At 50.7% G+C, this 24,797-nt stretch overlaps 1 protein-coding gene across 1 annotated transcript in view; it reads left to right on the top strand.

Moving 5' to 3' along the window:
• Positions 1–24,797, top strand: part of Rasgrp1 (RAS guanyl releasing protein 1) — a 69,573-nt gene that overhangs the window by 35,050 nt on the left and 9,726 nt on the right. Inside the window, exons 3-13 of the mRNA XM_057780839.1 lie at positions 187–292; positions 3,990–4,052; positions 6,576–6,707; positions 13,415–13,568; positions 16,477–16,650; positions 17,718–17,834; positions 19,645–19,920; positions 21,668–21,748; positions 22,888–22,992; positions 23,781–23,890; positions 24,523–24,667. Of these exons, the coding sequence (XP_057636822.1) occupies positions 187–292; positions 3,990–4,052; positions 6,576–6,707; positions 13,415–13,568; positions 16,477–16,650; positions 17,718–17,834; positions 19,645–19,920; positions 21,668–21,748; positions 22,888–22,992; positions 23,781–23,890; positions 24,523–24,667 (1,463 nt within the window). The remainder of the gene's footprint in view (positions 1–186; positions 293–3,989; positions 4,053–6,575; positions 6,708–13,414; positions 13,569–16,476; positions 16,651–17,717; positions 17,835–19,644; positions 19,921–21,667; positions 21,749–22,887; positions 22,993–23,780; positions 23,891–24,522; positions 24,668–24,797) is intronic.

Consider the following 24,797-nt stretch of genomic DNA (forward strand, 5'->3'; position numbering starts at 1 on the left):
GCCGCCTTTGGGGCAACTTGATTGATGAGCACTTGGTGATGGGGAGGGTAACAGAGGATGGCAAAGCCAGGAGGGAGGACACGAAGTACCAGGCAGCCCAAGGCTGTGCCCTGGAGTCTTGAAAAATGCTGGGGGACCCCCCCATTTCTCGCTGAGGGCCTCACATGCTGCTCTTTGTATTTTCAGATGCAGATGGAAACCTGTGTCGAAGTAACCAGCTGTTACAAGTCGTGCTGACCATGCACCGCATCATCATCTCCTCGGCTGAGCTGCTGCAGAAACTCATGAGCCTATATCCTTGGGCATCAGCTTAGGATGCAGCTTCAAGGGTGCTTTTACTTTGATTGGTTTGGGATAAACCTGAGCAGTAAATGGCTTCATCTGTCCCTTTAAGGATATAGTTGTGTGTGTGCACACTGGTGTATGTGCACTTGTGTGCGTATGTATATCTGTGTGTATGTGAACTTGTATGTGTGCACCTGTGTGTGCATGTATACCTGTGTGTATGTGAACTTGTGTGTGTGTACCTGTATGTGCATGTATAACTGTGTGTATGTGAACTTGTATATGTGCACCTGTGTGTAGCTTCTTTTAGGTAGGACAGTATTATTTATGCTAATTTCTCTGAGTGGTAGATGGTCAAAGAAATCATCCTACAAATGCAGACAACATTAATATTTCTTGCTATTAAAAAAAATCTTTCCTTAAACATTAGTCACAAATCCTATTCATGCTACACAGACTGATCGGCACAGTTGTGAGCTTGATGGACTTCGTATGAGTCCTTCATCCCTCCTAGGCTCTGAAGAAAGGCTCAGCTATATGATCTGCACTGCCTTCTACTCTAGGCTGTGGCACTCACTATGAGCCGGTTAGACCTTGCTAGACATGCGCCCCCTGTGGCAGGATGTGGAAAGTGCCCACTTTTTCCTTCAGAGCACCCGCGATACTGTTGAGTTGTCCTCCCCAAGAGAAAAAGTGCCATAGGGGACCACCAGCACCTGAGGCCTAGGTCTCTGCGGATGAGTCAGGACATGGGACTGTGCCAATCCTTTTCCAGAAAACAAAACAAAACAAACAAAAGATTACTACAACCTAGGAAAGAAAGGGGAAGACGAAGCAGCCAGGATAGACTCGCTTCTCTATACCTCCTTCATGAAGCTCTATCTTCTGTCTCAGAGACCAAGTTTCGGGGGCAATGACAAGTGTAGAGCTAGGGAGAAGGCCACCTAACAGACAATACCTGTAGTAAGTAGGTGCTTCCTCTACAGAGACTTTCAAAGCAATTCACTCTGCTCTACCTGACTCCGTGCACCAGTAATTGTGAACAAGGCCAGTAATTAAACACTTCTCCTTAAAGCTGCGCTGGTCTCAGAACCAAAAGTACTTGAGTGGCCTCCTTTGGGGCAGCACTGGGTGCTGTTCCTGCAGCAACCCCTACACTGCCTGCCCTGCAACATCCCCCACGCACCACCCTCTCTCCGCTGTGCCTGCACCCAGCCCTTCAGTGGCACCTGCCCCCCAGCCGCGGCGCATTCAAATGCCCCGCATCTAAAAATAAACTCAACCCTGTTTCCCCTTTATTCGGCTGTTAGGATTAGAAATTGGATGTGAAACCTTCTGAAACGCTCTGCCTTCCTAGCCTCCAACCTCTCCTCCTACTCACTCCGCGGCACAACTGCAGCGCCCACGGAAGCACGCAGACTCTCCTCTGCTGTCGCCGGGGCCTCTCAGCTGCCAAACCCAGGGGCTTCATTCACTCCGTCCTTGCTCATACCTCCCAGAAGCACTGGACAGTCCAGGCCTCTGTGACCTTTCCCCCAGGACTCCTGAACTGTACCTTTCCATGACCTTCTCAGGTCCTCGTGGGACCTCTCCCAGAAGCACACTTGCGCACACGGTCCATCTGCTGTCTTCTCACTCAGCAACCTTTTGTGGGAGGTTTCACACGATGATCCCCCCCACCACTCTATAGGCCCAGAATGGCTTTTAAGTTTACATTTCTCTATCATAAACTGTTTTGCTGAAGGTCTGGGCCAGCATGTCCTGCTAACATTTTAAGGCATTCAAATTATTTGTTAGCTTGCCCCCAGTGTTTGTGTGTCTATTTCCTTAACCCCACGTAGCATTCCAGTTTCTCCTCAACCCTGCACTGGCTCCTGTATTTTCAGTCGCAGGCAACAGTACCATTGCCTAAAACAGGAGCAGCAGCCTGGAGCAGGCTGCCTTTGCCACGGCACACAGCCGAGAGCTGGGGGAACGTCCTCCTTCTGAAGGATGCTGGGAGCCTCGCAGTCCAGTGCTGCTGAGGTCTGCACAAAGTGCAGCTCCTGCGCACCGATGGTCAAGAGCTAGGGAGCAGGCTACACTGGAAAACAATCCAGATCCCTTGACTTGATATTTTCCCTTAGCTCTTTCAAAAGAGAGGGTGTTTGTCTGTCTGTCTATTTGTCTTACTATCTGTGTCCCCTTCCATTTTACTAAGGAAGAATAAAAATTTCAACAAGTTGAAAAAAGCTGATAAAAATTTAGACCCCCGAAAGCATTTATCAAGAATGTGCCCTGTGCTGTTTATGCTGATGCTACACATTTTCTTATCGCAACAAAGAAACGTGTGCCCATTCTATGTTCTTGGCTTCTGAGCCTTTCCCTTCATCCATTTGCCACTGGAAGCCCGGACATACTTTGATTCTGATTGTGTTGTTGATGTGTGAGGTTTTGTGTGGAAGAGGGTTATGATGTGTGTGTGTGTGGATGTGTGTGTGCATGCGTGCTTTAGTTTCAAGAACAGATTTAATAAGAAATATGAATAAATATATTCATATTTAATTTTTCAAATTAATCTTATATTTATTAAAATTACAAATTTTAGCATAATTCTTTGTAGTTTCAAGTTTACTTTGCTCATCTTTAAGAAGCACGGTGTCGTATTTTTTCTTGAGTTGTGATTTATCACTCTAATGGACTAACATTATCATAAATGTTCTAAAGCTGAGCATAAAATCGGTGAGTGTTCATCTTAAAACATGTCTACTGCACTTAACCAAATGTTCCACACCCAAGTTTCAAGTCTATGGGTCCAAGATGCTCAAGATCATTCAAAATGTCACAGGCTTTCCTAGGAAACAGAGCACGGGGTCCTGATGAGCCCTGCCTTCTCTGTATTTAACTGACTTTTCCAAGGGGAATACATTCACACCTGCTGAGGGAAGACCATTTCCACCCCAGTTATGGGAATTGGGCTGGTAGTCACTAGACCCGTCTCCCTGGCCCAGCTGGAAATCACCGACCCCTAGATTGCAATTACCATGTCTCAATTGTTAAAAGAGAAAGAGGCCGTGACCTTGAGGGACAGCCAGCCAGCTCTTCAATCTGTCAACAGAAGAAAGATGGTAGGACCCACCCATATTTAACACTGGACTAGGGTTCTCATCAGATTCTTAAATATGCAAATAACATTTCCTTATATCTCAAAAGACAGGTGAACGCAAGGATTTTGTTGTTGTTGTTCTTTCAAAATATTCAGAGTTTAAAGCACTCTTTGGTTGTATTTTTGGATTATTCCATGACTCTGCCTGCCTTGTCATGGCAATGCACAGGGTTGGTCAAATAATGCCTGATATATGTGTGTGTGCATGTGTGTATATGTATGTATGTATACATATATATGTATATGTGTATGTATGTAGGAGAAAATGTTCATGTTATTGTTCTTAATTATCAACACATTTGAATATATATGGATATACATTTTCTTAAATCACTGCCCACGTAGTTACTGCATAAATCAATTACTGGAAAATTTTTGAAAGATGCAAGGGATCTCTTTCTAATTTATTCATTCAACTGGACTCCTAGTTCCTAGTCTCTTGAGCACAGGCAAGAAGAAATTTGCCCATATTTCCGAGGTTGATTTGGTAAATACTTCCAAAAATTGAAGTTTTATGGTTTCTGTAATACGTCTTCATTTCTCTTAACCACGGCCCTACATATAAGGATGCCTTGGAGAAGAACTCTCCAGGAATCTGTCTGAAGATCTGTTATTTTGTCAGGTAATGTCTGCATGATTTGAAGACCATGTGGAGGCAGTGAGATGAAAAGATGCTCGCTGGACTTCTGCTCTTTCTGGTCCTCCTGGTCTGCATCTCCCAGCCTTCTGTAGGCGGCCTCTGACCCTGTGGGCTGCCTCTGACCCCATAGGTGGCCTCTGACACCGTAGGCTGCCTCTGACCCTGTAGGCTGCCTCTGACCCTATAGGCTGCCTCTGACCCCGTAGGTGGCCTCTGACCCTGTGGGCTGCCTCTGACCCCATAGGTGGCCTCTGACCCTGTGGGCTGCCTCTGACCCCGTAGGTGGCCTCTGACCCCGTAGGTGGCCTCTGACCCCGTAGGCTGCCTCTGACCCTATAGGGTGCCTCTGACCCCATAGGTGGCCTCTGACACCGTAGGCGGCCTCTGACCCCGTAGGCTGCCTCTGACCCTATAGGCTGCCTCTGACCCCGTAGGTGGCCTCTGACCCCGTAGGCAGCCTCTGACCCCGTAGGCGGCCTCTGACCCTGTGGGCTGTCTCTGACCCTGTGGGCTGCCTCTGACCCTGTAGGCGGCCTCTGACCCTGTAGGCTGCCTCTGACCCTGTAGACGGCCTCTGACCCTGTAGGCGGCCTCTGACCCCGTAGGCGGCCTCTGACCCTCTAGGCTTCCTCTGATCCTAACTGCCTATTTTGTATATATCCTTCATGAAGTTTTTGTTTTGTTTTGTTTTTTGTTTAGTAGGTTTTTTAAAAATGATTTTTATTGAGCTCTACGTTTTTCTCTTCTCTCCTTTCTTCCTCTCCCCTCCCCTTCAGCCCTCTCCCCAGTTCCCCATGTTCCCAGTTTACTCAGGAGATCTTGCCTTTTTCTACTTTCCATGTAGATTAGATCCATGTATGTCTCTCTTAGAGACCTCATAGTTGTCTAGGTTCTCTGGGATTGTGGTTTGTAGGCTGGTTTTCTTTGCTTTATGTTTAAAAACCACTTATGAGTGAGTACATATGATAATTGTCTTTCTGGGTCTGAGTTACCTCACTCAAAATGATGTTTTCTAGCTCCATCCATTTGCTTGCAAATTTCAAAATGTTATTTTTTTCTGCTGTGTAGTACTCCATTGTGTAAATGTACCACATTTTCTTTATTTATTCTTCGGTCAAGGGGCATTTAGGTTGTTTCCGGGTTCTGGCTATGACAAACAATGGTGCTATGAACACAGTTGAGCACATGTCCTTGTGGCACGATTGAGCATCCTTTGGATATATACCCAAAAGTGGTATTATTAGGTCTTGAGGAAGGTTGTTTCCTAATTTTCTGAGAAATCGGCACACTGACATCCAAAGGGGTTGTACCAGCTTGCATTCCCACTTGCAATGCAGAAGTGTTCCCTTTACCCCACATCTTCTCCAGCATAAGTTGTCATCAGTGTTTTTGATCTTGGCCATTCTTACAGGTGTAAGACAGACTCTCAGAGTTGTTTTGATTTGCATTTCTCTGATGACTAAGGATGTTGAGCATTTCCTTAAGTGTCTTTCAGCCATTTTAGATTCCTCTGTTGAGAGTTCTCTGTTTAGGTCTGTATTCTATTTTTTTTATATTGGGTTATTGTTCTTTTATTACCCATGTCTTGAGTTATTTGTATATTTTGGAGATCAGGCCTCTGTCTGATGTGGGGTTGGTTTCCTATTCTGTAGGCTGTCGTTTTGTCTGGTTGACCGTGTCCTTTGCCTTATGGAAGCTTTTCAGTTTCAGGAGGTCCCATTTATTAATTGTTTTTCTCAGTGTCTGTCGACCATTAAAGACTAGGCTCACAACCAAAAATTAAGTGTTTTCTGTAGTTTTTACTAATTTGTAAGTTAACATGCAATTCATGGGTTGCATTATGGCGTTTTCAAACATAACTGTCATTATACTTCGTTCCTTTTCATTCCTTTCCCCTGTGTCACGATGTCCTTGCTTTTGCATGCCTTTAATCCCAGGACTGGAGAAGCAGAGGCAGACAGATCTCTTAGTTCGATGCCAGCCTGGTCTACAGACTGAGCTTCAGGACAGCCAGACCTATATAGAGAAACCCTGTCTCAAAAAACAAAACAACAACAACAACCAAAAAATACCCATAAAATCAGTATGTGTGTGTATGTGTAGAATGTTTTTATAATGTGTATCTTTTGCTTAGCTTTCTGTTGTAAAAAATTCTAATTTTTACAAGTTTTTGGTAAGCATTTTTTATAGTTAGAGCAACATGTAATAAAACAAACTTTGCACACCCCAGTTTTGAATATTTGCTTGTTTACAGGCCATGTCTAGATCCTGTCTGGCTTCTCTGATATGACAGGCCTTGTCCCTTCAAAGCATTTGTGTGTGGAGACACCAAAGCCTGCTGGACGGTTTTCTTCCCTCCCAAATACCCTCTGCCCCCAGATTTTTTACCACAGACAAATGACCCTCTGTCTTCTTCTGGGAACTTTTTGTAGCCTCAAATTCCTTTGGGAATCTGCCTAACTGCAAAGCCCTAGGCTCAGTGTTTTTCCTGCCTCCCTCTTTTAGGTATTGGATAACAGAATTCTGGATCATGTTCAAAATGGACGCCAACTTGACCAGCACCATGGAAGAGTTTCAGGACCTGGTGAAAGCCAACGGTGAGGAGTCACACTGCCGCCTCATCGACACGACGCAAATGTGAGTGTTAAGGTCCTAGTGGGTCCCTTGAAACCACTTCCCTCCAGTAACCCTAGCTGTGTCGCTGGGCCTTTAATTCTCTCCACCTCTGAGAAGGTTCAGAGAGCCCCACTAAAGATAACATGACAATTTGACATTTTGTTTTGTTTTTGGTTGTTGTTTTGTTCCCCCCCCCAACAAGATAGAGTTTCTCTGTTATAGCCCTGGCTGTCCTTGGAACTCACTCTATAGACCAGGCTAGCCTTGAACTCACAGAGATCTGTCTGCCTCTGCCTCCTGAGTGCTGGGATTAAAGATGTGCACCACCGCCAGATAATTTGACATTCACTAGGAAAGCAGAGAGGTCCCCAGTGAGGAAGCTGCAGGGGGCGGGAGCTAAGAGCAGAAGGTAGTCAGTCCGTGAGAAACCAAAAGTCCAGTGTCTGGACCAAGACCTCATTTGTAGTTGGTGCAACAGACACCCCTGCACTAACATGGCCCAGGCACTAGTGCCAAACGTCCCAAGCAGAGAGGGAGAACATGTAGTAGATGTCTGTGTAAGACCATCAGGTTTTCAGAGCCGACAAGGAACTCGGGGATGTTTACATTGTTCTTCGAGTTCCTTATTCACACAGTTGGCTCACTCTGGAAAACGAGGCCTTCTTAATTTGGGGAAGAAGGTCACACGTATTACATGCTGGGGTTTTTATGTGTGATTAATTGTTTTGCAATAATACCAATTCCCAAAATACAGAGTTGTAGAATGGCAGCATATTAGAGAGATTAATTCACACAAAATCCTGTTTTTGCCTGGGGTCGGTGACTGACTGGTCTGGGGTCTGTAACTGACGGGTCTGGGGTCTGTGACTGACTGGTCTGGGGTCTGTGACTGACGGGGCTGGGGGCTGTGACTGACTGGTCTGGGGTCTGTGACTGACGGGTCTGGAGTCTGTGACTGACTGGTCTGGGGTCTGTGACTGACGGGGCTGGGGGCTGTGACTGACTGGTCTGGGGGCTGTGACTGACTGGTCTAGGGGCTGTGACTGACTGGTCTGGGGGCTGTGACTGACTGGTCTGGGGGCTGTGACTGACTGGTCTGGGGGCTGTGACTGACTGGTCTCGGGGCTGTGACTGACTGGTCTGGGGGCTGTGACTGACTGGTCTGGGGGCTGTGACTGACTGGTCTGGGGGCTGTGACTGACTGGTCTGGGGGCTGTGACTGACTGGTCTGGGGGCTGTGACTGACGGGGCTGGGGGCTGTGACTGACGGGTCTGGGGGCTGTGACTGACTGGTCTGGGGGCTGTGACTGACTGGTCTGGGGGCTGTGACTGACTGGTCTGGGGGCTGTGACTGACGGGTCTGGGGGCTGTGACTGACGGGTCTGGGGGCTGTGACTGACGGGTCTGGGGTCTGTGACTGACGGGTCTGGGGGCTGTGACTGACTGGTCTGGGGGCTGTGACTGACTGGTCTGGGGGCTGTGACTGACTGGTCTGGGGGCTGTGACTGACTGGTCTGGGGGCTGTGACTGACTGGTCTGGGGGCTGTGACTGACGGGTCTGGGGGCTGTGACTGACTGGTCTGGGGGCTGTGACTGACTGGTCTGGGGGCTGTGACTGACTGGTCTGGGGGCTGTGACTGACTGGTCTGGGGGCTGTGACTGACTGGTCTGGGGGCTGTGACTGACTGGTCTGGGGGCTGTGACTGACGGGGCTGGGGGCTGTGACTGACGGGTCTGGGGGCTGTGACTGACGGGTCTGGGGGCTGTGACTGACTGGTCTGGGGGCTGTGACTGACTGGTCTGGGGGCTGTGACTGACTGGTCTGGGGGCTGTGACTGACTGGTCTGGGGGCTGTGACTGACTGGTCTGGGGGCTGTGACTGACGGGGCTGGGGGCTGTGACTGACGGGTCTGGAGCCTGTGACTGACGGGTCTGGGGGCTGTGACTGACGGGGCTGGGGCTGTGACTGACGGGTCTGGGGGCTGTGACTGACGGGTCTGGGGGCTGTGACTGACGGGTCTGGGGGCTGTGACTGACTGGTCTGGGGGCTTTGACTGACTGGTCTGGGGGCTGTGACTGACTGGTCTGGGGGCTGTGACTGACTGGTCTGGGGGCTGTGACTGACTGGTCTGGGGGCTGTGACTGACGGGTCTGGGGGCTGTGACTGACTGGTCTGGGGGCTGTGACTGACGGGTCTGGGGGCTGTGACTGACTGGTCTGGGGGCTGTGACTGACTGGTCTGGGGGCTGTGACTGACTGGTCTGGGGGCTGTGACTGACTGGTCTGGGGGCTGTGACTGACTGGTCTGGGGGCTGTGACTGACTGGTCTGGGGGCTGTGACTGACGGGGCTGGGGGCTGTGACTGACGGGTCTGGGGGCTGTGACTGACGGGTCTGGGGGCTGTGACTGACTGGTCTGGGGGCTGTGACTGACTGGTCTGGGGGCTGTGACTGACTGGTCTGGGGGCTGTGACTGACTGGTCTGGGGTCTGTGACTGACTGGTCTGGGGGCTGTGACTGACTGGTCTGGGGTCTGTGACTGACGGGTCTGGGGGCTGTGACTGACTGGTCTGGGGTCTGTGACTGACGGGTCTGGGGGCTGTGACTGACTGGTCTGGGGGCTGTGACTGACGGGTCTGGGGGCTGTGACTGACGGGTCTGGGGGCTGTGACTGACGGGGCTGGGGGCTGTGACTGACGGGTCTGGGGGCTGTGACTGACGGGTCTGGGGGCTGTGACTGACGGGGCTGGGGGCTGTGACTGACGGGTCTGGGGCCTGTGACTGACGGGTCTGGGGGCTGTGACTGACGGAGCTGGGGGCTGTGACTGACGGGTCTGGGGGCTGTGACTGACGGGTCTGGGGGCTGTGACTGACGGGTCTGGGGGCTGTGACTGACTGGTCTGGGGGCTTTGACTGACTGGTCTGGGGGCTGTGACTGACTGGTCTGGGGGCTGTGACTGACTGGTCTGGGGGCTGTGACTGACTGGTCTGGGGGCTGTGACTGACGGGTCTGGGGGCTGTGACTGACGGGGCTGGGGGCTGTGACTGACGGGGCTGGGGGCTGTGACTGACGGGGCTGGGGGCTGTGACTGACGGGTCTGGAGCCTGTGACTGACGGGTCTGGGGGCTGTGACTGACGGGGCTGGGGCTGTGACTGACGGGTCTGGGGGCTGTGACTGACGGGTCTGGGGGCTGTGACTGACGGGTCTGGGGGCTGTGACTGACTGGTCTGGGGGCTTTGACTGACTGGTCTGGGGGCTGTGACTGACTGGTCTGGGGGCTGTGACTGACTGGTCTGGGGGCTGTGACTGACTGGTCTGGGGGCTGTGACTGACGGGTCTGGGGGCTGTGACTGACTGGTCTGGGGGCTGTGACTGACGGGTCTGGGGGCTGTGACTGACTGGTCTGGGGGCTGTGACTGACTGGTCTGGGGGCTGTGACTGACTGGTCTGGGGGCTGTGACTGACTGGTCTGGGGGCTGTGACTGACTGGTCTGGGGGCTGTGACTGACTGGTCTGGGGGCTGTGACTGACGGGGCTGGGGGCTGTGACTGACGGGTCTGGGGGCTGTGACTGACGGGTCTGGGGGCTGTGACTGACTGGTCTGGGGGCTGTGACTGACTGGTCTGGGGGCTGTGACTGACTGGTCTGGGGGCTGTGACTGACTGGTCTGGGGTCTGTGACTGACTGGTCTGGGGGCTGTGACTGACTGGTCTGGGGTCTGTGACTGACGGGTCTGGGGGCTGTGACTGACTGGTCTGGGGTCTGTGACTGACGGGTCTGGGGGCTGTGACTGACTGGTCTGGGGGCTGTGACTGACGGGTCTGGGGGCTGTGACTGACGGGTCTGGGGGCTGTGACTGACGGGGCTGGGGGCTGTGACTGACGGGTCTGGGGGCTGTGACTGACGGGTCTGGGGGCTGTGACTGACGGGGCTGGGGGCTGTGACTGACGGGTCTGGGGCCTGTGACTGACGGGTCTGGGGGCTGTGACTGACGGAGCTGGGGGCTGTGACTGACGGGTCTGGGGGCTGTGACTGACGGGTCTGGGGGCTGTGACTGACGGGTCTGGGGGCTGTGACTGACTGGTCTGGGGGCTTTGACTGACTGGTCTGGGGGCTGTGACTGACTGGTCTGGGGGCTGTGACTGACTGGTCTGGGGGCTGTGACTGACTGGTCTGGGGGCTGTGACTGACGGGTCTGGGGGCTGTGACTGACGGGGCTGGGGGCTGTGACTGACGGGGCTGGGGGCTGTGACTGACGGGTCTGGGGGCTGTGACTGACGGGTCTGGGGGCTGTGACTGACTGGTCTGGGGGCTGTGACTGACGGGTCTGGGGGCTGTGACTGACGGGTCTGGGGGCTGTGACTGACGGGTCTGGGGGCTGTGACTGACGGGTCTGGGGGCTGTGACTGACTGGTCTGGGGGCTTTGACTGACTGGTCTGGGGGCTGTGACTGACTGGTCTGGGGGCTGTGACTGACTGGTCTGGGGGCTGTGACTGACTGGTCTGGGGGCTGTGACTGACGGGTCTGGGGGCTGTGACTGACTGGTCTGGGGGCTGTGACTGACGGGTCTGGGGGCTGTGACTGACTGGTCTGGGGGCTGTGACTGACTGGTCTGGGGGCTGTGACTGACTGGTCTGGGGGCTGTGACTGACTGGTCTGGGGGCTGTGACTGACTGGTCTGGGGGCTGTGACTGACTGGTCTGGGGGCTGTGACTGACGGGGCTGGGGGCTGTGACTGACGGGTCTGGGGGCTGTGACTGACGGGTCTGGGGGCTGTGACTGACTGGTCTGGGGGCTGTGACTGACTGGTCTGGGGGCTGTGACTGACTGGTCTGGGGGCTGTGACTGACTGGTCTGGGGTCTGTGACTGACTGGTCTGGGGGCTGTGACTGACTGGTCTGGGGTCTGTGACTGACGGGTCTGGGGGCTGTGACTGACTGGTCTGGGGTCTGTGACTGACGGGTCTGGGGGCTGTGACTGACTGGTCTGGGGGCTGTGACTGACGGGTCTGGGGGCTGTGACTGACGGGTCTGGGGGCTGTGACTGACGGGGCTGGGGGCTGTGACTGACGGGTCTGGGGGCTGTGACTGACGGGTCTGGGGGCTGTGACTGACGGGGCTGGGGGCTGTGACTGACGGGTCTGGAGCCTGTGACTGACGGGTCTGGGGGCTGTGACTGACGGGGCTGGGGGCTGTGACTGACGGGTCTGGGGGCTGTGACTGACGGGTCTGGGGGCTGTGACTGACGGGTCTGGGGGCTGTGACTGACTGGTCTGGGGGCTTTGACTGACTGGTCTGGGGGCTGTGACTGACTGGTCTGGGGGCTGTGACTGACTGGTCTGGGGGCTGTGACTGACTGGTCTGGGGGCTGTGACTGACGGGTCTGGGGGCTGTGACTGACGGGGCTGGGGGCTGTGACTGACGGGGCTGGGGGCTGTGACTGACGGGTCTGGGGGCTGTGACTGACGGGTCTGGGGGCTGTGACTGACTGGTCTGGGGGCTGTGACTGACGGGTCTGGGGGCTGTGACTGACGGGTCTGGGGGCTGTGACTGACGGGTCTGGGGGCTGTGACTGGTCTCTACTCCTCATCTTGTTGTCGCTGCCTTCTGTTTGACGCAGTTGGGCTATGCACTAGCGGCGGAGCTGTAACTGTTCTCCGAGTCACGCTTGTAACACCCGTGCACAAAGAAATGATTTCAAAGCCGTATCCTGCAATCCCAGATCAATCTGCCCATCCACTTGGGTCCTCTCTACTTCTCTGCTTGGAATTACACAACTTGATAGATAAAAGAGTTGCTTTTTTTTTTTTTTCAACCTTTCCATTTTAAAGATGAAATAAAAAAAACCTAGAATCCAGGCTACTTGTTTTCTAGCTGGATTTTCTTTCCCAGAGTTTTCACCGTGCATTCTTTAGAAAACGTTAGTTGAGGATACGGCCTGACTTGATGTATTTAGGTTACGTTTTCCTTTGCCATACATTTGAGAGTCTTGAATACAATGTGGGAGAGATCTACAGAATTGCAGCCTTGCCCAAACTTAAAATCAGGCAACACGTATGTCCAGAGCCAACAACACTCTCAGAAATGCCCTCTAGAAACACAAATTTATGCCTGCTGCCTTCCAACACTTCTTTCCTCTGCTTAGCACGAAACAGAGACTAAGAGAGACTCTGGGGAGAGCTGTGAGGACATCAAAGAATCACTGGGTCGCTCTAGGGCCAGCTGGTTTGTATGGCCACTTTTGTAACTGGGGACATTGGAGGAAAATAACTTGTTTCTGCCCATTGTGACCACAGTTTACTACCAATGATCCTTGCAGCATAGTGTCTTCTCTCTGTTTTTCCCTGAGTTCTGCTGGTATGAATACTACCCCCTCTTATGAATGCCGCCAACAGTCCTGCAACCCTCACAGCAATGAAGGAACGCATCAGAAGAGTAGCTATATTAAGACCAGAGGAAGAGCCAGGACCAAAGCCTAAAAATGTCCCTTCCCACTGCCCTGCTGTCCCTCTTGCTGAATCCAGGAGGCTCACATCTTTGAATTGCTATCCCAGGGGAACAACTGGGGAATACTCAGCTGGTGCGCTATTTGCGCCCACCGAAGCTCGCTAACTGTGCTTTAACTGTGTGTTGGGCATTCTTGTGGATGACGCTAGCGTGCTCACTCCTGAAGAACAGCTGTGGTTTATTCTTCCTGTCTTCTCCCTTTCTCATCTCCCCACAACAGTAATTCTCGAGACTGGTCCAGGAAACTGACCCAGAGGATAAAATCGAACACCAGCAAGAAGCGGAAAGTCTCCCTGCTGTTTGACCATCTGGAACCCGAGGAACTGTCTGAACACCTCACCTACCTTGAGTTCAAGTCCTTCCGAAGGATCTCTGTACGTAGCCAAGGGGCGAGAGGAAACGTATTCTGGGGAGCTTAGGGACATGAGCAGAGGATATCAGCAGCCAGTTGCCCTCCTGACCCAGCATGACCCCCTCCCTGCCAGGGTGCCAGATTTCCCTAGCAGGCATCATGGGATCTGGAAACCCAATGCCATCAGATCTCCTTTGGCTGCCTGGGCTCTGCTTCCCCTTGCCACACCCTCTGTGCCCACAGGCCGTCCATTCTAGCATTTCACTCAGTCTATCAAGGTATGTGCTAGGGGCGGGGTACGCATGATATCCTGCATGCAGACTTGCCTGTGAGGAGGCACACGCCCTCCACCCCTGAAAATTATTAGACTTTCAGAAAACTGTTTTATAATTTTCAAAAAAAAAAAAAAAAAAAACAAGAAAAAGAAAAGAAAAAGTGGGAGTAGGTTCCCTAAGAGTTGGAATTCCAGGGTAGGCTTTGAATAGCTCTGGGAAGTCCTAAAAATAAACCAAATATGGCCAGTCTTTCTAAAACATACTTAAATTCCTGAAACGGTGCCGACATGGCCGGCATTACCATATTTCTGGAAGCAAACTGCTTACCTAACTCATGCTGCTGGTATAGCCAAGCAGAGCAAAAGTAGAGAGAGCTGAAGGGAGAGAGGGGGCTTTACTTAACCATTAGCAACCGGGAGAGATCCCGGCACATCCTGTTCTTACTACGGTCCTCACAACTAACTCCACAGGACACCCGAGACACTGTTCCACACAAGAGAGCTTGTCACCGTGTTAGCTGCAACCTGCTGTTCCTGGCCAATGTGCTTTTCTGAAACATGACACACTTATTCCACTCAGGTGCCCCTCCCACCCCTAGGGACCGTCTTCAGTTTTCGCTCTGACGCCAGTCAGTACTTTGCTGCTGCCTTAGAATGACCTGTGTTCCCCAGGTGGAGGGTGAAGGGTCACGGGATTGATGAGCAAGGGCTACACAGCTTATTCTAGTTGAGGCTCAGGTCTCCCAGTCACTCAGCCCCAACTTCCTGAGCCCAGCTGCGTGTGGAGGGAGCCTAGCAAACCAGATCGCAGAGATTATGTCATAGCTTCTCCCATAACACCCTGACTGCCATCACCCAACCAGAGACCCAGGAGCTTCCCCTTAGAGCTGGATCCAAAGGCTCCCCGGTGCCAACTACCTAGCTTCCTCCTGGGCACCCCTCAGATAGAGAGCTGGACCCCCATTGTGAGGCTAGGGATTTTCCATTTAACCCACCTCCCGGGTCCCAAGGCTAGACAGAGCTGAAAGCCTCTGAAAAGGGAACGTTATCACATTGGAAATCAGAGCTGTGCCGGAGAAACTGGCAGAGCTGTCCTGGGCCTGCGTGATGTCTGCTTGATGCCGGTGCTCAGCTGTGGGGAGGCAGAAGTGGCAGGGAGGAGAAGGAATCAGAGCCAGCCCCTCTGGGTAGAACAGTGTTCTGTTTACAGATAAAAGCCTTCTCTCTTTTGAGTGCCGTGGCCCCTTCATAGAAGGCTTTTTCAGTGGGTTCTTGTTTGCTTTTATTTTTCCTATGCAGTTTCACAAATAGTAACTTTCCCTCCAACATTAGGGAAATGTAGCTCCGCTGTGATTTGTTTAGCCCTTTATGGGAAAATTTTATATCTGGATAATTCTCTCTTTAAAGAGACAAATGGATTGAACTTTTTTCGAGTGGGAAGGGACATAGTGCATCCGTCGTAATGAGGGTGACCACTTCCTCTTAAAGCCAGGAAGACCTTTGCTTGCTGTGGCAGCCCTTACCGCTCTTCTAAAGAGTGCTTTTGTCCCACTGGGATATGTCCACCCGCCAGCAATGGCAGCACCATGGATGGAGATCGGTTAATGCGCATCTGGGCATCTGTTTTATTTAGGCAAAGCAGACATTCATGTTCTCTCTCTCTCTCTCTCTCTCTCTCTCTCTCTCTCTCTCTGTGTGTGTGTGTGTGGTCTTGAAAGTTGGTTTTCCACCACACTACAAGTCTAACAGGTGTGAACAGTGGGAGTGGCCAGTCTTCCTCCGGTTGGAATTCCCATCCTCTCTGGAGCACTAGAAAAGTAGCACAACCAGGCATGCGCTGGCGCTTAGATTGGTCCTGATGCTTTGCTCACATCCTACTGGCTATCTGACCTGCCCAACCCAGCTTTCAAAGTGCAGAGATCAGCACATCACCACAGCCTCCCATAGCAGTATCCCGGGAGACTAGGTTCTTCTTAACTGCTGAAGCTGAGAGATCCTTGTGACAGAGACATGTCAGCTACAATCATCACGTAGACCATACGGTCCCATTGTTGTCCATAGCTAATGCTACTGACAGGTTGGAAAAACAAGGTCACTGTGTGTCTACTTAGCTGTGTTTTGGGTACCTTGGCCCCTGCTCAGGGTAGTTCAGACAGGCTAGTGTTGGCATGATCTTCCTGTTAGCACTGCTGCACGCTTGTGTGGAGCTGTGCTTCCATACCATGTGTTTTCTTGATGTTTATAGTAGGCTCATGTCCTAAGCAGGGAGGTTTTATGATCACAGCTTTTGTAGACAGCAGATGGAAAGAGAGGGTTCTAGAAGGAGAATTGTGTTCTCCAACTGAAGATTAACAGCTAGAACTAATAAACATTTGCTACTGTGCTATGCTCTGTTCAGGAGGGAGAAAACCATCTTCTCAAGTATGTCATTTGGGTTAATTACTTGTATCCATCCTTGTGTACCTAATGGACTTCATACAGAGAGATCCCAATGTGATTTCCCATTCATCACTCTTTGTGACCTGGTAGCAAAGATGCCAGGACGGTAGCCACAGGCTTGTTCGCCCATACTGGTTCCGAGCCACAACCAAGCAGAGCTGATGTGCCCCTCAGAACGCCAAGAATACCTGATGATTGTCTTTTTTTTCCCCTCCAGTTCTCTGATTATCAAAATTACCTGGTAAATAGCTGCGTGAAGGAGAACCCCACCATGGAGCGGTCCATCGCCCTGTGCAATGGCATCTCCCAGTGGGTACAGCTGATGGTTCTCAGCCGTCCCACCCCGCAGCTGCGCGCAGAGGTCTTCATCAAGTTCATCCATGTGGCTCAGGTAAGTGGCTGGACTGAGATCCTAGGCCATGGGGTAAATGACTTCTTCCTTTCACCTGAAGCCCAGCGTGTCAGAGTTGTGTCCCCTCCGACACACAATGAGGCATGTGCGCCTTCTGTTGTCTGCTGGTATGGACATGCAGCTCTTCTTCGTTCTCATCTGAGAGCAAAGTGGAAGGCCATGTGGACCATCTCAAGATCAAGACTCAGCTCTGTAATGCTTTTTTAGGAGACACATGATCTTCTCATAACTAGACATATGGCCAGGAGATGGGCAGAGCCGGCCCAGCCTGAGTTATCTTAGGTTCTTGAGTTGAGGCTCTGTGAATAGTATAGTCGATTTTTGAGGAGCAGAGATCCTAACTTCTCTTCCCCAGCTATTATCCTTTACTGGCATAAGATCACACATAAGATCCTCAACAATAAGCCTGGCAATAGGATAAAGGCAATACGGTTGTGCCTGTTACATTTTCCAACCCAGAATGGCCTGCACCAGTATTTCCCCAAGTTTGGAAGTGGCCCACCTGCTCTGATACTTATTAAAGGCAGATGTGACATACTTTCTAAGCCTATCCCCAGTCTAGGGAGCCAGAACTTATGGGGTTGGCTCCAGAAGTCTTCATTAAGAATGTACTCAATGAGCCGGGCGGTGGTGGCGCACGCCTTTAATCCCAGCACTCGGGAGGCAGAGGCAGGCGGATCTCTGTGAGTTCGAGGCCAGCCTGGTCTACAAGAGCTAGTTCCAGGACAGGAACCAAAAGCTACAGAGAAACCCTGTCTCGAAAAATCAAAAAAAAAAAAAAAAAAAAAAAAAAGAATGTACTCAATGATCCTTAGACACCAACAGTTTAGATGATAGTTCACAGATAGATACCATGAAAGAGAGGCATACGGCCTCCCTGCTGACCTCGGATCTGCTCTAGAGGTCAATAAAAAGGGAGAAAACTGAAGCCCCTGGCTGTTAGTCTAACATTATATGGAAAATGTGCGGCACAGAGATGTCGCCTCTAGGCACCGCCGTGTGATGACATGTACAGTGATTCTGTTGTCATGTGTCCTGTGTCACAGAAGCTCCACCAGCTGCAGAACTTCAACACGCTGATGGCTGTGATCGGGGGGCTGTGTCACAGCTCCATCTCCAGGCTCAAGGAGACAAGTTCACATGTCCCGCATGAGATCAATAAGGTTAGTGACCTGTGTGTTCCGGGGCCCCGAAGACTACATACCCCTGCTCAACCCAGGGGTTAAGGCAGGCAAACCCTAAGGAAATCAGGATGCGTAAGTCACAGATCTGAGAGTGTGTGAGATTCTGCCCGGCCCCAGTGTCACTGTGCCTCTCTCTGCCAGACCACTTAGAAGAAATAACGTGTGCCTTTTCCTTGTGTCTACAAGGCATCAAGTGTTCAACACTCTCCTAGTCTCTCCTCACTTCGGAATGTTTCACCAGAACAAATAGAAGCTCAGTTGCTCATAGCGTGTGTCAAATGTATTTATGCAGTGGCAGCCTGGGCCCTAGCTCACCAGCACACTTGCAGACTTTCTGGACCCTTGAATTTCCAGAGCTGGAAATGCACTCTTTAGATACGGTATTGTTGAGAAGGGCCTGGTCACCGAGCTGCATCCTCTGGTCACTTACTACGATTTTATGACACAGTTTACTCACAATGGTTTTCCCGAAGTGTCTCATGGACGGTCCCACATTCTTAGTTAGATGTCACAGGATATCCTTAATCTCCGTGGCAGAGGGTTGTTAGTGTACATACCGCCCACCATGATGTGGTGAGCCGTGCATGGCATGGGCTAGGTAATGATGGCTGTTTGAGCGCTGTCATCTTGTGTCACGGGACTTTGCTATCCACGAATCATAAACATCCTAACCTGGAAGGGGGGGCTCTTTGCAGGGAAAGATTCCTGAGTCTCGATATCCCTGTCCATTTATCCCGTGTATCCATCCTCCTTACAAGGAGTCCCATTTAATTAGCCCCTCCCATCACCATGCTGGACCCGTGAGAAGCCCCTTCCCTATGGCTGGGTACCCAGAAATGTCTTTAGTCACCTTTTCATTCCCAACAGTTCTACTGAGACCATACTGAAAAGATCGCTTAGGTATCAGAAACCATGGAAACACTAACAAACATTAATATATCTTACATCCCGCCATTTATCTCATCTCATGAGTTCACATAGCTCACACTTGCCCGCAGTATTTGACAAAGGGGTGGGGGGGGGATCTCTTGCTGTCTCGGAATGACTGAGAGGGCACAGTCCAAGCCTCTACTTCCTCACTGTATAGACATGGCTCTTGTTAAAGAGAATTTGGCATAGTGTCTAACTAATATGGTTATTACATGTGAAGACACGATGGCAAAGCCACCCCGCATCTTCACTTCTGAAGAGCTGACATCATCATACTTGGGGAGCAGGGTTCTGACGCCAACCCGGCGTGTTTGAGAAGACTGTCTCTGGCTGCTCCCTTTAGGCATGGGCCCATTTTGAGAATCTTGAGCCAAAGAATAGTAACCTGCCCTCCACGACTGTAGCTCCCCAAATAAAACACAGCTTCCCAGGCCAGCAGCTAAGGCTGTGCCTGCTGACCTCACAAGCTGGACACAATTCAACACAATGCTTCTGGAGGTTTCCAAGGACACCAGGGCACCAGGGAAGGCAACTTACAGTTTGGGGTTCCGAAGACACTTATTTACGGTGTATCCTCCTGCACCTCTAATTGTTGTGTCAAGAGCTTTTATTAGTTCTAAAAATAAATTGTTTTAATATAAAATGATAAAATCGAGGAACACATACTTCGGTTATGACTATACTGTGACATTTGACATGGCTGGAGTTTTAGTTTGAGAGTTGTAATAGCTACAAATGAGATGCGTCATGCGCGGTTCGGCGAATCCGGGATAGGGTAAAATCACGGCAGACATGCACGTAAGCAAGGTGGCATACTCGGCCTCACAGGCATCTGTGACCAGTCTGCTCTGCTTTGTAGGTTCTGGGTGAGATGACTGAACTGCTGTCCTCCTGCAGAAACTATGACAACTACAGGCGAGCCTATGGGGAGTGCACCCACTTCAAAATCCCCATCCTTGGGGTGCACCTCAAGGACCTCATTTCCCTGTATGAAGCCATGCCCGACTATCTGGAGGACGGGAAGGTGAACGTCCAAAAGCTCCTGGCCCTTTACAATCATATCAATGAACTGGTCCAGCTGCAGGAGGTGGCCCCACCACTGGATGCTAACAAAGACTTGGTGCACCTGCTAACGGTGAGATCCCCATGGGAGAATAATTACTAAGTACTAGCTATGTGCCGGGTCCATTCGACTTCCCTTCCCATATACTGCCAGCTCCTCTTTAGGAATGGGATACGGAGACACAAAGTTCAGCTTCGCAGAGGAGCTGACATTGTTAAGCAATAGAGACCTCAACTTAGAATCGAGCTGGGGAGCGGGACCCAGGAGGCTTTCTTTAAAGCAGTGTGCCTTGTAAACTTCTAGGGGTGTGCTCCTACTCTTGCAAAAAGCTGTCCCTAAGCTTTCAAGGTGGAGCTGATAGCAAATCAGACGCAAACCTTGGCCACTAGTGGAGACAGCGTGTTCTCACTAAATTCAATAAGGCAGGGGTAAAAAACACACAAACAAAACCAGCTAGTTTCAGCCTAGATCTCTGTGCCCGGACACCTCCCAGCCAAGGGTGGGTGTGGGGACTGGAGATCGGGCTTGCAGTGGGTGCAGATGACATCTGCTGCACTTCCTTCCAAACTTGAGATGCTTCAGAGTGCTAGCTGGACAAATGTGGGCCTATGCTCTCCAATCTGCTCCTCCTTGTAAACTCTAAGGGGCCAGTCTTGAGGTGATCCAAACCTCCTGTTCCAAAATTACACAAGTTGAAACTTGGCTTCTCCATCCCCAGTGGGAGGAATGGTGGCCAGGGTCTCTTTCTGCCTCACAGAGCATGTTGATGGAGCCAAGGCTTCACCCCCAGCTTGGGTGCAGTTTGGGGGTTCAAACCCTCTTTCTTTAAACAAGTGACTTTGGCAAGTCTCGCACACCAACATCAAGTCTTTAGAGATGCATAGATAATAAATCACAAATAAAGAGAACATCTTAGAACTTGGTCATCTAAGAACATTCTAACAGGAACAAATTAAAGTTTTCCCTATCAAAGTAGCAGGATTTTTCTTTTATATTTGTGTGTATGTATGCGTGTTTGTCTGTGCACAAGATGGAGCGATGGCTCGCACATGCACTCACACACATGCACACATGCATGTGCACACATACACACACACACACACGTGCTCACATGCCATGGTGTGGGCATGGATGTTAGAAGACAACTTTGTGGAGTCGTTTCTCTTCTTCCAGCTTTATCTTGGTTCCAGAAACTAAGCTCAGGTCTCCAGGCTTCCACAGCAAGGGATTTTACCTGCGAAGGCATTTTACTGGCTCCAACTCAGTGTTTTCCAAACTGCTGAGTCTGGAGAGATGGCTCATGGTTAAGAATACTTGCTGCGCTTACAGATGACCAAGGTTCAGTTCCCAGCATCCACATGGTGATTCACAACCATCAGTAACTCCAGCTCTAGGGAATCCAATGCCTTCTTCTGACCTCTGTAGGCATAAAGAATACCATGCACACATACTTACATGCAGACATAGTGCTCAAACATAAAAGAAAATGAATACATCTAAAAGCAAACAAAGTCCCTGCTAAGCACTAAGAAAATGGACTGGAGAGATGGCTCAGCGGTTAAGAGCACTGCCTGCTCTTCCAGAGGTCCTGAGTTCAATTCCCAGCAATCACATGGTGGCTCACAACTACTTGTAGTAAGATATGGCACCCTCTTCTGCATGTTCCATATGCCTGCAGACAGAACACTGTATATATAATAAATAAACCTAAAAAAATGGAAAAGAAAACGAACCACTGGGAAGATTTAGCCAAGAATAAGACCTCGGCTCTAGGAAAGGTAGTGTCCTGGAAATGAACCGTGTTCTGCTTCAACTGCAGTTATCCCTGGATCTGTACTACACAGAGGATGAAATCTATGAGCTCTCCTATGCCCGCGAACCAAGGAACCACAGAGCCCCGGTAGGTTTCTCATCCTGACGCTGAGTGTAAATTCCTTCTCAAGAAGCTGGGCTTCAGTTGCTTACTAAGTGTACGGTTTGTGCTGTGTGCACATCTTTGTGCAAGGCTTCTCAACATACGTGTAACACATAGTTCTTATCCATAAGCAGCTTGTTGTGTAGACCAAGGGACCCTTGTGTGGACCGGAAATGACTATGTGCCCAATGGGGGTGGGGTCAAATCTGTCAGAGGCAGTGTTACGAAGCATGGTGCTATCTCCCTCCTGTCAAAGGGTCCCCACGTCTCGTTTCTAAAACGGGGTGATGACAGCAACACTCACACTAAAAAGCAATATTCGTGAAACTTCCTGCCATGGTAGAAAGAAAAATGTCAGTGGTGTTCTGGGTTTGGAAGTTACTGGATCTTTTGAACTCTTGTGCCCAGTAGGACTCAAAACAGCACCAAGTCCTGGTTTTGCACACAGTAGGACCATTACAGGTTACCTGAGCCTGCCTCTCTTACTGACAAGTAAGCAGCAGAATTCTTTCCATAGCCTAGAAGACTTCCTAACTCCCCAAGCAAGAAGGACTTGAGGGAAGAAAGTTGCCTACCCACAAGAAATCCATTTTTGTTGTTGTTGTTGTTTGTTTTGGGTTGCTAAATCCCATTGCCTCTATAGAATGGTCAGGAGGATCCACACCCGGGGCACTAGAGGTGTTTCAGAAGAAGGATCAGCAACTTTTATTTTCAGGGGAATTTTAATTGGGGCCAAGGTTCAAATTATCAACAATAGCTTCTCTCTCAGCATATGCAGAGTGCATTTTTTTCCTTGCTGTCTTGATTAGCTTTTCCTCATCCATCTCTACTAAAATGGGACAGGAGCACAGAGGCAAAGGGTACGATTCATGGTAACCTTTGTTGACAGGTCTGACAAGAGAGCTAATGGAGAGGGGCCTGGAAGTCAGGCCCACTGAGGAGCGAGATTGTCTGCAGCTGGGGGTCCTGTAGGCACTCTTTAGAAACCTGTTAGCCGAGCTAATTCAGACAGATTCCGACTGTGTGCGCTTTCTTCTTCTGCCACGGCGCACAGTCAGATATCACGAAAGGAAGGAGCCCTGTTAACCTGTGTCAGTCACAAGGGTTTCCCTATTCCATTTTAGCCACTGACTCCTTCGAAGCCACCAGTTGTAGTGGACTGGGCCTCTGGAGTATCTCCCAAGCCAGACCCAAAGACCATCAGCAAACATGTCCAGAGGATGGTGGATGTAAGTACCCATTTCAGCAGACAAAATCATGGTATAGCCTGCTTTAATTTCAGGATGTGGAGAGAAGAGGGGTCCAGGGAGATAGACACATGGAGGTGAGGATGCTCAAACCCGTTCCCTTGGGAACACAAAGCTGCTCACTCCACACACGGTGGCTGTAGAACGCTTCAGAGGAAATACTGTCAACACACTGGTCTCCAGTGGGGCAGATTTGCCTTGCTTAAAGGCCCTTGCAGGGGAACATATGTTTAAAGTTGCTGGTTAATATGTGGCCAATATGAGCATATAATAATGCTAAGACGGAGGATGGGAAACTTGGCACTGCTTGGTCTGGCTAACTGCTGAGGAAGGGGATGGACTGCATGCTGTCTTCATGTTCCAGTCACACGTGCAGAACAGCGAGGAGCACGGGACTCAAGGAGGAGAACACTTCCAATTGTGTTTGGCTGTGAGCTTCCCAGGGAAGGGAAGAGATACTGCAGGGAGGGCAGAGTGGAGGGAGAACACACATCTTCTACCCTGTGGAGTAGCTGTGTGCAGCAGCCAGGGCGTGACACAGTTGATATTTACAGGTTGAGAGCACCTAGGCACCCTGTAGCAGCTGGGAGAGCAGAGGCCCGGGATGTGCCCTGCTGTGCCAGTGCCACAGTTTAGGGGGCATGGCTCAGCGCTGCTCTTACTTAGGCTGCTGCTGAGCTTTTATATATATATCTGCCCCCTTGTCATTTATCTACAGGGAGAGGTGATTGGTTTCCTTCAGTAAAGGGAAGAAATCTTTTTTTTTTCAGTCTGTCTTCAAGAACTACGATCTCGATCAGGATGGATACATCTCTCAGGAGGAGTTTGAAAAGATTGCCGCAAGCTTTCCATTTTCCTTCTGCGTGATGGATAAAGACAGGTAAGGGTGGTGCGTGGGACTGTGGAAGCAGTGACTGAGCAACTTGCAAATGCGTGTGCTGCCAGGCTTAGAAGGTATATCCTGGAAGCAAGCGCCGCCATCAAGTGAAGGCCTCACGCCTGTACCCCGGGCTGCTGCAGCCCATGATATCCATAAGCTTTCTGAATAGCTCCCAAAGACCCCCAGTGCCACCAGCGTAGGAGAAACACCGGGCCTTCCCTCCTGCTTTGGCGTTACAAACCATGGAAGAGCTCATAGTTCTATCAATATTTCCTGTGTTTTTATCATGGCTCTAAAAGCTTTATCCCAGTTCTCCACAGAAAAACAAACGCTTGGCCGTGGGTTCTACACATGGCTTCCTGTCTCAAGTCAGACACCTGAGCAGGAGGCCTTTGCTTTCCTATACACACATTACACAGCACTTCCCCTTCAGTCCTGAGCACACGGATCCGTGTGGCCATTTACCACGAGTGATAAGCAGTCAGACTGCCTCACTCCCAGCCCATGCTATCCTGTACCCTAACGATGAGAACTCAAGGAAGCAGCCACGGGAAGGACAGTAGGGAAGGTTAGGTCCAAAGGCTGGAAACCTCCCTTCCCATACTCACCGCCTTGCCTGTCATTCGCTGCAGGGAAGGCCTCATCAGCAGGGATGAGATCACAGCCTACTTCATGAGGGCCAGCTCCATCTATTCCAAGCTGGGCCTGGGCTTTCCTCACAACTTTCAAGAGACCACCTACCTGAAGCCTACTTTCTGTGACAATTGTGCTGGCTTTGTAAGTCACTCTTAGAGTGTCAGAGCTAAACGTGGTGTGTGTGTGTGTGTCTGTCTGTCTGTCTGTCTGTGTCTGTGTCTGTGTGTGTTGGGCGGTATATGCAGGATAGTTTAAACAAGTAAGACGTGCA

The sequence above is a fragment of the Chionomys nivalis genome, chromosome 9 (assembly GCF_950005125.1).
Source record: "Chionomys nivalis chromosome 9, mChiNiv1.1, whole genome shotgun sequence".
In the NCBI taxonomy this organism is placed as follows: Eukaryota; Metazoa; Chordata; class Mammalia; order Rodentia; family Cricetidae; genus Chionomys; species Chionomys nivalis.